At 44.3% G+C, this 15,716-nt stretch overlaps 1 protein-coding gene and 1 pseudogene across 1 annotated transcript; one reads left to right on the forward strand and one right to left on the reverse strand.

Annotated features, from left to right (window-relative positions):
• Positions 1-8,327: 8,327 nt before the first annotated feature.
• Positions 8,328-12,345, reverse strand: LOC121949369 (protein DVR-1-like). Its single transcript, XM_042495036.1, is given in 3 exon segments — positions 8,328-9,618; positions 12,065-12,326; positions 12,328-12,345. Coding segments are annotated over 3 exon segments (1,134 nt in total). The 3' UTR covers positions 8,328-8,764.
• A 2,208-nt stretch (positions 12,346-14,553) lies between these two features.
• LOC121949170 overlaps positions 14,554-15,716 on the forward strand; it is a 5,573-nt pseudogene continuing 4,410 nt past the window's right edge.

Genomic DNA, 15,716 nt, shown 5'->3' on the forward strand with positions numbered 1-15,716 from the left:
CGTGCCACATCTGGATTAGTGTGCTGTTGATTGTACATACATGTTCCGACGTGCTAACATGTGACCGAAAGTGTAGGTTAACATGTTAATGACACAGAGGCTCGTGTTACTAGGCAGGATGCACAGTGATTCCATTATCATTGATTAGGTGACAGAGTGTGTGTGCCAAATGCATGTCGGTGTGACACACACTGTAAAAGGATTAGAAATATGGGAGCCAAGATGTGTGTGTGTGTGTGTGTGTGTGTGTGTGTGTGTGTGTGTGTGATGACAGAACATTAGTCAGAGTGCTTGTCCTATCAGACGGGGGTATTACTGTGCTCACTATGGAGGTCAATGGAACGATGAGTCTGTGTGTTTGTGAGTGTAAGTGCCTCGCTGTCATCTTTGCCACTCATATGATCATCTACTCATATTAAAGGTGATATAAAAAGTGACCACATCTAATGGAAGCTGTGAGCTGGCGACCACAACACTGACGCACCATGTTGTACACTGGCATTAGGAGCGTTGCGTCACACCAGTCTTGATGATAACTGTGACATTTAAAAATGGGATATCATGTTAATAACACACATATGATAATATCATGTAAATAATCCAGCACCTCTTAAATCATTTCCTTTTCTTCCCTTCCTCACTTTGTCTCCCTCCCCCAACGCCATCTGGTTGCCTTTTTACTATCCATTAAGCGTGATTGCTCTTTTTGCACATTTTTGTGCACTCATGGTTACAGACTCTCTATCTTCACCTCCCTACGCTGGAATTTCAGCAAAAAAGAGAAAAAATGCACTATAAAAAGAAGATAAAGATGAATTGCATTTTGTTTTTTATCATTAACTGTCATAAGCCCTTTTTAAAAAGATTTTACACAGAGATCGTGCTATAACAGTTGTTATGACGACAGCGGTGCATGTAGACGCAGCAGCTCCTCAAATCCTTGCTATTTTTTTGCCTCCTTCGACCCCAAAAGATGTAGCAGGAAATTTTAATTTATTTTTTTTAAATGTCAGTCTACCTTGTACCTTGTATATGGGCACTATGAAGTCCCTTATTTTGCGTCCTTTTTCTTTTTAAACAGAACAAAACAACAGAAGCATCATTTCACACCTGTGTGTGATTTTAGATAGCATGCCGGCACCACAGAGCCAAAACAGAGGTGACGTTTATAACAACAGTGACTACAAAAACAAAACAAACTCTGTGACACGACAGGTGATCTCATCCTCTGCTCGTAGCATAAGGAGCTCCTGAATCACATTGTATTCCCAATTTGGATGCGGACATTTATGACTGCTGTTCTTCTTTTTTGATTCTCTGACTTGTTCTTCAAATCTCTCGTAGTGGGTCGCACGCATAACACGCCGTCAAAACATCAGACACGTCCCACCCATGGTCCCGTCTTGCAGGTTGTCCCTTTCACACAGACACAGTTTCTGCACTTTTACTACCTATGTTTCCAGCTGAAAGGTGAGACACTTCTGTCCCCCGTCTCCGCAATCGTGCTTTTTATAAATTATATCGAGGCGGCATAATGACACGATATTCCTTGAACATGTGGTGTAAAAGGGGCTATGTAGTTTAAATTTGATACTGTGCCAGACCCAGTTTGATACAAGGTCAAGTAGTCGTGTTATCTCTAGTTAGTAGAAAAATATTGATTGTAGCTGCTCTGAATTTAACACAAAATTAACGCAACATGTTCTAATTGTACACACACTCGTGTGTGTACACTCTTCTATTATGTAGAAATAGCTTTTGTTCTTTTTTCATTTGGTAATTACTGCATTTAAATGTTAAGAGTCCCTGTTTGTGTGTAATTGGGTGTTATTAAAGGTCCAATCTGTATTTTCATATTTCTCCTCAACATTTCAGGCATGATTGACATAAATGAAGAGTTTGAGCCTTAGATGGAAAATCAGCATTTTTGTGTATATAATTTCATGTGTTCACATACATACTGGGTATAAATGCATCTTTGACAGCACCAGCAAACATTAATTATCATGTTTAGAAGTGTATGTCGCTGTATTTGAAGACCTGTCAATCAATTTGGTAACGATGGCAAGTTGCTTCCTGTGTTCTGATTTTCATGACTGGGGGAGTCTATTAGTTATTTGAGCAATTATGAGATTTAACTGTGTTTTGAATGACAGTCTTAATAAATGAAATTCTGAAATGATAAAAACTTACCATTGGGTCCTACGTGCACACACACATCCACAGTGAGACTGCTGATGGGCTCTGCAGTGGTCAGCTCTGCACCTACCCACTGCTAACCAGCCACCTCCTGCTGAGACTGACACACACACACACACACACACACACACACACACACACACACACACACACACACACACACACAGAAAGATCAAACCAGTGAATACAAAGCCTACAGCAGCCAGTCAGTGCTGGTCTCTGAGCTGAAGCCACAGTGCCCCCTGCTGGTTAATATAAGAACTTTTTTTTTTCTTTGTCAAAAATATTGACTTCCTTTACTAAAATAAATTAGTGGTGCCGTCGTTCCTTCTTGTTCTGCTGTAATAAGAAATTTGATTTATAGGTATTTATATATAGGGTGGTAAAATCTGAAAATGGTGTTATTTTGGCTCGAGCCAATCCTGAACTGAGAGAGAGAGAGAGATAGAGAGACTTTATGTCCACCTCAGTGGAAATTTGTCTGTGGCTTCGCTCAGACAGCAAAGATACATACAAACACATAAAACATACAACATTAAGTCTGAATATGGAGCCACTGTATGTAAACGCCTGATCCACTGTGGAAGGTTTTTTAAATATAATGTTATATTTTTTTGTAGTTTTTTTTCCCCTTTTAATTACTTATCATCATTATTATCATTATTATTATTATTATTATTATTATTATTATTATTATTATTATTATTATTAGTATTTTGTCAATATTATTTTGTTTTATTATCTATGGACCTCTCTATGAGCTGAGTCCTTAATAAAGTTTTGAAGTGAACTGAACTAAATAATGTTGCTGAATAAAAAGCGCAATATTCTCTGAAACGTTAAATTCACATAAAATGTTGCTGATGTGTTTTTAAATCCCTTTATATTCTGTGGGATAAGTCAGTAAAACAATAACAGCACACACTAGGCGCAAAGCTTTTGCATTTTCACAATTTTAAAGTTTTGTTTAAAGAATTGTGCAGGTCAGACGAGATCCAGCCTTCCCCAAACTGGTGCCACAGAATTGGAGGTACAATATTGTCTCAGATGTTATCATACACTGTAGCTGTAAGATTGACGTGAAGACAGAAATGGAGAGAGCGACTGCAGACAGACACGAAAGGAAGAAGCCACATCCAGTGAGGATGGCTGAGTCATACTGGCTCCACAGGCTCCATCTCGGCTGGTATTGATTATTCATTTCTCATTGACTGAGCACATGTGGGAGAGTGAAACTGCAGAGGAGGAAACAGAGAAAAAATGCTTTCATCTATCGAGTCCCATAAGAACTGAACTCGGGTCGTGACAGCAGTTAATGACAGCGCAGATCTAACAAAAGTGTCAGTTTGTAGTATTTGTGGTCAACAGGTATTTTACCAACTGTATATATATGACACTCGCCTAATCTCCTCAGTTATTAACTTTTTTTTGTATTATTTTTAAGGCTTTTTGCCTTTATTTGAGAGGACAGTTTAGGCGTGAAAGAGGGAGAGAGACAGGATGACATGCAGCAAAGGGCCGGGGCTAGAATCGAACTCGCGGCCATGTACATGGGGTGCACACTCTACCAACTGAGCGACTGAGCACCCCAGTTGTTACCTTTTTTAGCGACTTATTGATTGGAAGCTTTGTAACGAATGTATGTAAAGTTTCCAACAGTAATAAAACCTGCAGAAATATTATTCCTGGAAGCTTGGTTTATTTAAAATTATTCTGCTGGGTTTGTTTTTTTTTTTGGTGGAAAAATGGGACAATCCAGGTAAAAATTGGTGCAGGAAAGTAAGCAACATAATGTTTAACTGGTGTATTTTGATAGTACCAGATCATGTCAAAGTCGTGAAATTTCATATCCTATAAAAATGACTTAATGTCAACTGACATTAAACTATTTATCTTACAGAGGACTCATTAAGTTTCTAGGACGGAGGATTAGGGCCATGTTAAAGAAAAACAAGTGTTAGATTTCAAGAATAAAGTCACAGTTTTATGAGAAGAAAAGTTGTAATTTTAGGAGAATAAACTATAATATTACGAGAATAAAGTCATAGTTTTATGAGAAAAAAGTTGGAATGTTAGGAGAATAAACTTGTAATATTAGGAGAGTAAAGTTGTACTTTTGGGAGAAAAAAAGTCGTAATTTTACGTGAATAAAGTCATAATTTTAAGAGAAAAAAAGTCGGAATTTTACAAGAAAAAGGAATATTATATTACAAAAATAAACATATTGCCAGCAGGCAGCCTCCGGTGGTTGTATGAAAAGTGCTACACATTTAAGTCTGATTTATTGGTAACTGATCGATAGATTGAGATTCTGCTTCACGTCATCCTGAAGGATCAAAAACCACAAATGTTGACCTCATGTTGACTATATAGAGGAAAATTTAGAAGATAATCAAAATCAAAAGTATTCATCTTCTGGGGACCATGATTATCTTTCCTAAATCTCAGGACTATCAATCGAACAGTTCCTGAGATATTCCAGTCAAGACCAAAGTGATGGACTCACAACTGACCGAAAAAAGCCATTCACAGAGCCGCCGTGGTTGAAAAAAAGACTTTCTCTTTTTCCCAGAGCGGGTGACAAAAGCTTTAACTCAGCATCTTTTTTTCTGAGAGCGTTGGAGGAGCTCAGGGCGTCCCCGAGCTTCACCACTGACGAATGCTTTAAGATAATTTGACTCTGCGGCTCGTCTGTAACTGAGTGAAGATTCATTTGGGAGGAGGAGAGCGAGCGACTGTTTGAGTTTTGGAGACAGGAGGAAAACACTTCTGTGAGTGTGACTGTTGGAGATAGAGTGTGTATCGTGGGCCCCAGAGGGTAAAGTGGAAATGACTTTGTCTTTGACAGCAAAGTACTGTTGAGCAGCCCGAGGCTGCTTCTTTTTGCCCGTCTCTCTCTCTGTGCAGCGCCGCGCTCTCTCGCTTTCATTCATCTTCTGTCTCAGTTCAGCGTTGTTACACATCAGAGCAAAAGAAGAAAACAGTGTGATTAAGAAAACTGGCAGAGCAATAAACAGGAAGAGATAATGAAAGGGATGCAAAAACACTTCACTGCTTTCAGATCAAACAGCTTTAAAGAAAAAAAGATGTTTGGATTGATTTTAGTCTGTAGCCACTGGTTATACTGGGCAGATACCACTTTGAAAAAATGTCCCACATTGATTTTCCTGGTTAAATTAAGAATTAATTTAAGGACGGGAAGAGAAAAGGGGGAGGAAAAGAAATATATGGAAGTCATAAATCAGAGTAATTCTCTATATATTCAGTGTTTATGAAATACTTTGTCTCCTGATCTGTTTTTTTTTTTTTTTTTTTAATCTCTTAGTCTAATGCTATTTTTTGCTTCTTTTTGTTTTTCTTCTGCCATTTTTGTTGCATATTTGTGGTGAACAGACAAAAGTATGATGACATGTAAATGATTATATGAAGGACTGATGTCATTGCTTTCTGTGTCTCGAGGATAAATTTGGGGCGGGGAGTGTCTGTCCATGGATTGGTTTGGGGGGATAGAAGCAGGGAGGATAAGCTGTGTTTTAATTTGTTTTTTTTATTTGTGTTTTTTTCTTTCTCTCTTTACTCTGAGAAATTATTGTATCTCATGTATTTGTGTTTGTCTTCTATATACATTTTAAATATATATTTCTCTTTTTTATTATTATTATTTGTGTTTATTTTGTCTCTCATATGAATGTTAACTTATTATTATTATTATAATTTTTTAATTTCTCTTTATTTACTGGCACCACTCGGCAGTGGGAGGTTGTGGAGGCTGGGCTTGAGTGGGTCCTGTGTGTGCGGCCTGTGCGGTCGTTTTTTCTACAGCCGCAAGTTCGGCTCTTAGACTTTACATTGTGATAACATCACAGATTTTTAATTCATTTTTCTCGGCTCAAGGAAAGTTTTATAAACATGAAACTTCTATGGGTCAAAAATTCAAAATAGAAAGATTCATATTTGACCTTTTTTTACTTCGAGGTGTCCTGTCAACAGATTTAGAGATGGCTCTGTTGAATGGCGGCCCGTGGGGAAAATGCTTTTTGGAAAATATTTAATTTTCAGCACAACTGAGAACATTTTCAGTTATATTAACAGCAAACATCGCATTTCCAAAACTCTATCCACAAAGTGAGCATTAACAAAAGCTTAATTCAGATGCCTAAACTCTGGAGTACTTATAGGTGATGCCATTTTTCCCCAAAAATGATGTCAGGCCGGGCAATTGTTCAAACAAACAACTTTTAATTTTTACACTAAAAAAAATGCCTGAAATAAGGAAAACTACAATATTTGCATTTGTCATAGTTTTGTAGCAACACAAAGGTTTCCTCCTGTGTAGTTTGTATGTATAATATAAAAAATTTTAACTGCTCAATAATGTTTTCAAAAGGCAGCAATAACAGGCATTCAGGGAACCTTATAAAAAAAAACAGCGCTGACACCAGCATGGAGAATATTAAGAGTAACATTATAAAAACGTAAGAGGAACCTTCTAGGGGCCAAAAAAAAAAAACTGCTCACTAGTTCTCCTCTCGTCTCCACATTCACACCCCAAACTCTCTCCGTCTCTCTCCCACTAATTACTACAACCTGTCAGCCTCTGCCGGTTGCTGTGGCGACCGACCGTCGTCACGGCAACCGCAGTGGTCCGTCTGGCTGGGTGAGGGAGGGAGGAGGGGAGGTGGGGTGTTATCAGGCAGGAAGGTGAGATAAGAGAGTTAATTTCTCCTTCAGCAGATAAAAGAGCGGCTGCGCTGCGTTACTGAAACCAGCGCTGACACCAGCATGGACGATATTTCTATTAATACGGATTTTTTAAACTTTTACACAACAGGCCACTGTAACAGTCAACATTACGCTCTGAAACTTATCAAATCTGCTCGGGAAAACATGATTGGAGAGGGATGTATTAAAAGGACTTTTTCACCCCAAAAATGACCATTTGTAAATGGATCACTTGATTTTCTTCAGAAAACGTTTGCCTCCAAAACTAAACACACTTTGATAAAGTTTTGCTGTTGTTCAACATAATCTCTTTAAGACTTAAATTCACTTTTTTCCATGTTTTTGGATTCTTCGTCTTCTTCACTAATGAAGGATAAGATGGAGTAATTAATTTCATTACAGATGATCCTTTTGGGGTGAATTATTCCTTTAAGGATTCTGGCGTCGTGTTTTCTAATATAAAGGACTTTTGTTTTCCAAGAGAAAACACGTTTTATCTTCAGGCTACATTTGCAATTTGAATAGTTGATTATCGATTAGTAAACTGACAAAACATTTTAAGTGCTTAATCAAGGAAAGCCAAACATTACTTGCTCTCATATATGGATTTTTAAAAACCTTTTTTAGACATTTATTTAAGATTTTTATATATATTATATAATATATATATATATATATATATATATATATATTTTCCCTCTACTCTGCATTGTGTTCTATGTATTTCTTTATATTTCTGTCTTTCTTTTTCTGCTCAGTGTGCTATTTGTTGTCATTTATCTTTTGTTGTATTTTTCTGTAAAATGTTGGCTTAGTTTTTTCTTTTCTTTCTTCCTTTTGTTACTGTTTGTTGTTTTCAGATCCTTTGGCTTCTTGACCTCTTCTGACACATTTTTTTTTTTTTTGTATTCATCTTGATTTTGGAGTTTAATTGTGTGCAGATGAACTAAACTAAACTAAACTAAACTAAACAGGTGTTTCAAATTAGCATTTCACCACAAACACAAAGAAAGCGCATATGGTTCTTTTGCATTTTGTACGTTTGGAAAGCTACTGGGACGATGTCCACATCAGAGAAAATAACTTTAACTACATCTTTTTTCATACTGATATCTCCTTAATATTTTATTGTGAAGTCACCACTTACTTGTGCAGCATTACGGCACGAAGCATGCAGAGCAGAACTGGAGACAAGAGAGAGAAAGAAATATGAGTATCTCAGCTTTAGATTCACTCTGATCACTGAACCGTGACTCTATACGCTGTTTTAAAGAACTTTGACATTTCAGTCACATAAGAGTTTGTTGGGGATATAAAGAATGCGATATGTAAACTCGATGGATGATACATAATCTTATATTGTCTTTTATTATAGTCAGCACAAAACATGTGAAAATGGTGCAGGATTGACTGTACTGAGTGCGTACCCAGGAAATGTATTAAATTAAATTAAACACTGGACTCTTATTCACAGAGCCTTTGGGCCCCTCATAGGCTCGGTGGCCAGAGGCCCCGAGGTCATTTTTATTTTCAGGCGCTGATGAGTACGGACCAAAATTCATGACTTAAGAAAACTTCTCTTTTAAATTCAGTCCTCCAGCGTGGCTTTATTGCAATTTTATTAACATCAGCCTTCATTTTAAAAAAAGATGTGTTTAAAGTCGCACAATGATTAAGAAATACAAACGTTAAATTCTTGACTGCAAAGACCCGGCGCATTGAAAAGAAAAACTAATCTGATCAAAAAATCAGAAATGCACTGGGTCACTAGAATTTAATACTTTGTGCCAAAAAGCTTTAAGAAAACATTGCGGATATTCGATAGTCAAACTGTCCACCGACCTCATCGACACCCGCACTCGTCCACCACCATGTCCTGGTAATGCCGCAGCACCACGTTGTCGTTGTTGTCGTAGTAGAGCATGGAGATCGGGGACAGGCGGATGGGGACGCAGCAGGGTTGGGGCGTGCCGAGCGGGTCCAGGGAGTGCACCAGGGTCTGCAGGATTGCGTGGTTGGTGCCATTCAGACTCTCGCTGAGCGGGAACGGGCACTCGCCGTGGCAGTAGTTGGCCATGTAGCCCTGCGGGGCGATGATCCAGTCCTGCCAGCCCACGTCTTTGAAGTCTATGTAGAGGCGACGGGCTTTGCACACGTTGCTGGGCGTCACGGGGAGGTGGACGGCGCTTCTTCTCTGCCTGGAGCGACACTGATGAGGGTTGAGGGACACGGCGACCAACGAGGCCTGGATCAGCGGCACGGCGAAGGCTGGTTCCAAAGGGAGGGCGTTCCCCGGGTGGAAAGGAAGCAGCTCTTGTGGATCTGCGCTGAGAGGCAGCAGCTCTAAAACCAAACCGTAGTTGCGTCCCGGTTTGCGCCAGCTCTCTGCCAGCGCGGTGAGGTCCAGGGTGATGGAGGCGGTCTCTGGCTGCAGCTGGACGGACTGGGACAGCAGGAGTCTGCGGTTAGCCTGGGGATCGGCTCCCCTCAGCGTGGCTCGAATCACTTTATACAGAGACACGCTGAGGGCCCGGGGCCCCTGCAGGAGCTCGGCCGATCTGATGGGCTTCCAGTGGAACTTGATTTCCAGCCGAGCCAGAGACAGCAGCTCCGCAGGCTGCAGGACGGACATGTTGAAGAAAAGCTGCTTCTGCAGACACGCCTGACAGCTGCTGCTCCAGCCCGACACCAGCCGGCCTGCAACACACCAGCAGGGACAGCAGCCGCTTAACAACAGGGGTTTATTTGGGCTTTTATTCAGGTGGAGATGCACGATAACCTAAATCACAGACACGAATAATTTATCACGACCTATTATTTCTTCTCTCTCTCTCACACACACACACACACACACACACAAACACCCCCCACCCCCCCGCCCACCCCCACACCCACACACCCACACACACACACCCCCCCACACCTGAACTCCCCCCCCATTTTTAGCCCCCCCCACTGAACCAATTTGCATTTTTATTTTGTCCCCCCACCTTAAAATAACGAGCCTTTTGTTGTCTGTTTTAAAAGAAATGTTGTCCACAGAATTAAAGTCCCCCCCCCCCCCCCCCCCCCCCTGCCCGCTACTGAGTAACACTTTGATAAATAAATAATAAATTGTGTACTCTCGCTCTCTCCTCCCCCCCCCCCCCCTGTGTGCAAATCTTCACTGAACCTGTTTTGTTTTTTTTTTTAAACATCCCCATTGATTTTGGCCTCATAAAACCCATTTTTATAGACTTGCTTTTATGTGATGTCATTTTTTTATTTTGTCCCCCCCCCCCCCCCCCCCCCCCCCCCCCCCCCCCCCCCCCCCCCCCCCCCTTCTCAGTTCATGTTTTAGCCCCCCCCCCCCCCCCCCCCCCCCTAGTTTTACTGCCCCCTGTTGTTGTTTTTTTTGGTCCCCCCCCTTTGTATTATTTTATATTGGCATTATGCCCTGCATCTTACATTATCTGTCCACTTCCCCCTCTGTTTTTAGGTGCCATTAGTATTTTTTATAGAGCAGTATAAGAATACAATGAAAAAAATGCAGATGCACACACAAACAAAAACAGCAAAAAACACAACCACCCAATTTAAAAAAAAAAATCTGACAAACAAAAAACAGGACGCTGGCGACAACACAGACCCAAAAAAAGACACCCCCCCCCCCTCATGAGTTGCAGGTTATTGATCTACGACAATAACATATATTGAAATATATTTGCAATTCATTACCTTTTCTCAACCCCCCCCCCCCCCCCCCCCCCCCCCCCCCCCCAACGTCCCCCCCTGTTGTCAGATACAATAAAAGGGTTTTTTTTGTAATATTAACCCCCCCCATATATAAATTAAAAAATCTTGACAATCTCATGATTATTAAAATAAATAGATAAAAACTCATTTGTACTACCCCCCCCTAATCTATTTAAAGTTATTGGCTGAATGGAAAGGAATATTATTGTGATGTGAGTGCATGAGAATCATCAAAAACCCCCACCCCCCCCCCCCATTTTCTTTAAACGTCTCTGATTTACCAACACTGTATCCTCACGCCCCCCCCCCCCCCCCCCCCCCCCCCACCACCAACATTTATTTAACGTGTGCCCCCCCCCCCCCCCCCCCCCCCTTCGCAAATAGGTCGAGGCAAATATTATATTAATATCGTGATTTGAGACCCCCCCCTTAGATTTTGGGTGTTTTAAGTGTTGTCCCCCCCTGGTTTTAAACCCCCCCCCTGCTTTACAGTGAAGAGACCCCCAGACTTAACCAAACTGCTCCAGCGGTTCTGTTATTTACCCCACCCCATCATTTTATCCAAATTACCCCCCCCCCCCAAAAATCTCCCACTGTGTTCATACTTTATGAAAGCAACAATAGTCAACCCCCCCCCCCCCCCCCCAATATTGATAACAACATGGATGGATTACCAAACAAGCCAACTAGGCCCCCCCCCAGACCCCCCCCCCTGATCCAGACCCAGATCCAGACCCAGGGGCCCACAGTGTCAGAGGGGGGTTCTTCTGTAAAATGTTACTTTAATTAACATGTAACATCTTTGAAGACACTCAAAATAACTACAGAGACACAAAAAGGCCACAGAGAGATGCTAAAGAACTGCAAAGACACACAAATGACCCCCCCCCCCACAAACTGGCCCCCCCCCCCCCAACATAACCTCAAAGAAAAAAAAAAACATCCAAAACAAGACACCCCCCCCCCCCCCCCCCCCCAAAACAGATGCAAAAAAAAAAAAAAAAAAAAACGACAGCAAGAGATGCATAACTACCACCCCCCCACCCCCCCCCCCACAGAGACACAAGAAGACCCATAAAGACACGCAAAAACATGAAAGAGGCCCCCCCACCCCAGTCTGTGTTTGATGCTGCTGTGAAGGAGAGGTGGTGGTGGCAGAGCTTTTTAATATCCCCGCCCCCCCCCCCCCCCCCATTTTTTTGAAAGACACTTAATCAATTTGATTTAGGTTTCGAGGTTCAATAGCATCTGGATGTAGCAAAAGAAAACTGGAGTCAATCCAGGTTTCAAAGGGTTAATCAGAAGTTTAAAAAACAATTTACACCCCCCCCATCTGGCTATGCGCGAGCAACTAAACATTTGTGCATTTTGGGGCCAGTAAACATAATGAAGAGTATTTCCCCCGCACCTTGGTCCTGCACGTATCCCCCCCCCCGCGGACTCCCCCAGACACCCCCAGGGGTCGCTCTCCGGGCCTGGATGTCCTCTGACCTCCGGAACATCCCCCACAGCCGGAGGGGACGCGGCGGCGGGGCCCCCCCTCCCTGCGGGCCCCCCCCCCCCCCGGAGAGCCCCAGAGAGCTGAGGAGGAGCCGCTCCTGACCCCCCGTGTCCCCCACGGGGGACAGAGCACACACACCCCCCCCACACAGCGCCGCCAGCAGCAGGGGGACACACGTGCGGCCTCATGGCTGATGTGACGCTGATGATTTGTCCCCCCCCCCCATTTGTGCCCCCCAGGGGGGCCCCCCCCCCCCCCGCGTGAGACCTCCCCCCAGCTGAAAGACAGGCGGCAGACAGGCAGCAGATAAGACACTGAGACAGACCCTCAGCAGGCAACAACGGAGACAGCGGCTGCAGAGACACCCCCCCCCCCCCCCCCCCCCATTAAACTGTCAATATTTGATGTTTACCAGAGTTTCTATTTAATTAATTAGGAGTGTTCATGTTCACCCCCCCCCCCCCCCCCCCCCCCCTTTTTAAAATATCATTTTACCCCCCCCCCCCCCCCCCGTGTACAACTTTTTATTTTAAAGTTTTGTTATTTTTATTGCAAAGCACTTTGTAACTTGTTTCGAAAGGTGCTATACCAATAAAGTTATTGTTATTGTTATAATAATAATAAATTATTATTATGTTAGTGTTATTTTTTTCATTTATCCAGAAAAAAATGTAAGATTAAAAATCCCCCCCCCAGACAGACAACATTTAACAAAAATACAAACGCAAAAACGCAACTTAAAGGCCCAGTATTGTGTGTTGGTGCCCCCCCTAATATTTATTGTTACTTTTTATATTATTTTACCTTGTTTATTATATTTACCCCCACATTGCTTTTAGCTTTTTTATTGAGTTTTTTTTTTGTTGTTGTTGTTATTGAAAAGCGCTTTTTAACTTTGTTTTGATGCTATTTTAATGCTTAAAAAATTAATTAACCTTTATTTAACCCCCCCCCCTCTTGAGATTAAAAATCTAAGTTACTGACAGAAACATGTGGCAAAAATACAAACACCCCCCCCCCCCTTAAAGGCCCCCCCCCCCCCCCCCTGAAAAACGTTAAATAGAGAAGCCCTTTCACCCCCCCCCCCACTTCACCCCCCCCCCTAATATAATAAATATTACATTAATTAATTTAAAACACCCCCCCCCCTGTAGATGTTTTGAGATGTCACAAAGGTCCCCCCCCTTCTGTCCCCCCCCCCCCCCCCCCCCCCCATTTTGCGGATTATTTTAGAAGTCCCCCCCCCCCCCCCCCCCCCTGAGTTTTTCACCACAGACGGACAGTAATATGAACTGATTTAATGTGTGAACGATAAAGATATATTCTGTTCTATTAAAACCCCCCCACATTTAACAAACACCCCCCCCAGCATCAAAACAGATATCCCCCCCCCCCCCACCCCCCCCCCAGTGACAGAGACACCACCCCCTAAAAAAAGGAATATTTCCCCCCTCAGTCCCTCTTCCCCCCCCCCTACCCCCCCCCCCCCCCCCAGTTTTTTGGGGAGTTTTTCCCCCCCCCCCCCCCCCCCCTAAGAGCCCCCCCCCCCCGTATGCTGTAAAGCTCTCTGAGGGAAACTGCTTTTTATGATAATTGGCTTTATAAATAAAATTGTCTTGACTTTAAAATGTCACCCTTTAACTCCCCCCCAAAACAAATATAAAACCCCCCCTTTATAAAGTGAACTTTAAAAAAACACCCCCCCCTCCCCCCCAGCATGAAAGATGACACTGTTGCAGACATCACCACGCTGTTAATTAAAATCCTGACGTCCATCCACAACCAAAGAAACCAGCACACTCACCCCCCCCCCCCCCCCCCCCCCCCAAATACACAAATCAACAGAAAAAAAGGCGAAAAACAATAAACAGCTACGGTTTCACGTTAAACTGATGCTTGGATTTGAGTTCATTCACACCCCCCCCTGAGGACTCTGCAAAAGTCTTCCTGGTGACCCCTGACAGCACTTTTTTGAAATCTGTTGCGCCATCCCCCGTTTCCCCCCCCCATTTCTTTACAAAGTGACAGCACAAAAACTCTCTGCCCCCCCTCACCCCCCCCAGATCCAGAGTGAGTTTTTAGTTTATAGTTCAGCGCTCTCTTTCAGACTGGGATGTTTGGAGGATTTTAAGATGCCTGAGGTGGTAAAAACATCCTGAACTCCAAAAAAAACCCCCCCCCCAAAGTTAGGAAACCCCCCCCCCCCCCCCCCCCCCCCAGAACTTGTTTTATTCCCTTTCAACCCCCCCCAGATTTATCTTGGGGACCCTTCAGAGTCCCCGTCCTCGTGGTGGCCCCAGCAGCAGATTTTGACATCCAGCCCCCCCCCCCCACCCCCACCCCCCCCCCCCCCCAGCTGATTCTTTCTGCATGATTTTTTACCAAACAACCCCCCCCCCCCCCCCCCCCCCCCCCCCCCCCCCCCCCCCCCCTAAATAAGAGACACTAATACACAACCCCCCCATTGAACTCCCCCCCCCCCCCCCCCCCCCAGCCCCCCCGCTTCCCCCCCCAAAGGTTTTTTTTTCTGTTATTTAAAGTCAAAGCTAAAAACATTTTTTTTTTTTTTTACCCCACTGCCTTCTTCCACCCCCCCCCCCCAAACCCCCCCCCCCCCGTGATTTTAAATCATTTAAATATATATTTTTTTATCCCCCCACCCCTAGTCTTTGCTTTTTTATTTTTAAGGATTTTTATTTTAAACATTTTAAATCGTTTATTATTATTAAATTGATTTTACCTTTTATATCTTATTTCTTTTTACTGTTTTATTGTAAATCTTATCCCCCCCCCCCCCCCCCCCCCCCCCCCCCCCCCCCCCTTTGTAAAGCACCCCCCCCCCCCCCCCCCCCTACAAATAAAACTGCCCCCCCCCCTTATCCCCCCCCCCCCCCCCCCCCCCCCCCCCCCCCCCCCCCCCCCCCCCCCCCCCCCCCCCCCCAAAACCCCAAATCCATCCATGATTAATGCTACAGAATATGATAATATTTCAGACCAACAGTATTTATCCCCATTTCCCCCCCCATGATTGCAGCCCCCCCCCCCCCCCCCCCCCCCCCCCCAAGACTTTGTGGCATTTCCCCCCCCCCCCCCCCCCCAAAAATTGATGTTTTTTTTTTAGCAAGATACGGGGGCCCCCCCCCCCCCCCCCCTGTCACCAAAAGCAGCTATTTTCCCCCCCCCCCCCCCCCCCCCCCCCCCCCACCCCCATTCCCCCCCCCCCCCCCCATCCCCCCATTTCCAATCACAACCCCCCCCCATCAAAACATTTTTAGCAAGACATCGTGGCCCCCCCCCAGCCCCCCCCCCCCCCCCCCCCCCCCTGCTCCCCCCCCCAGAACATCCCCCCCCCATTTCCCCCCTCCCATTGTGGCCCCCCCCCCCCCCCCCCCCCCCCCCCCCCCCCCCCCCAAACCTTGAGTGTGGCCCCCCCCCCCCCCCCCCCCCCCCCCCCCCCCCCCCCCCCCCCCCCCCCCCGCCCCCCCCCCCCCGACAAAATCAGGTATTTTCAGCCAAAACCCCCCCCACATTACATCGATTCAGTTCCCCCCCCCCCCCC

The sequence above is a fragment of the Plectropomus leopardus genome, chromosome 10, assembly GCF_008729295.1.
Source record: "Plectropomus leopardus isolate mb chromosome 10, YSFRI_Pleo_2.0, whole genome shotgun sequence".
Lineage (NCBI taxonomy): Eukaryota > Metazoa > Chordata > Actinopteri > Perciformes > Serranidae > Plectropomus > Plectropomus leopardus.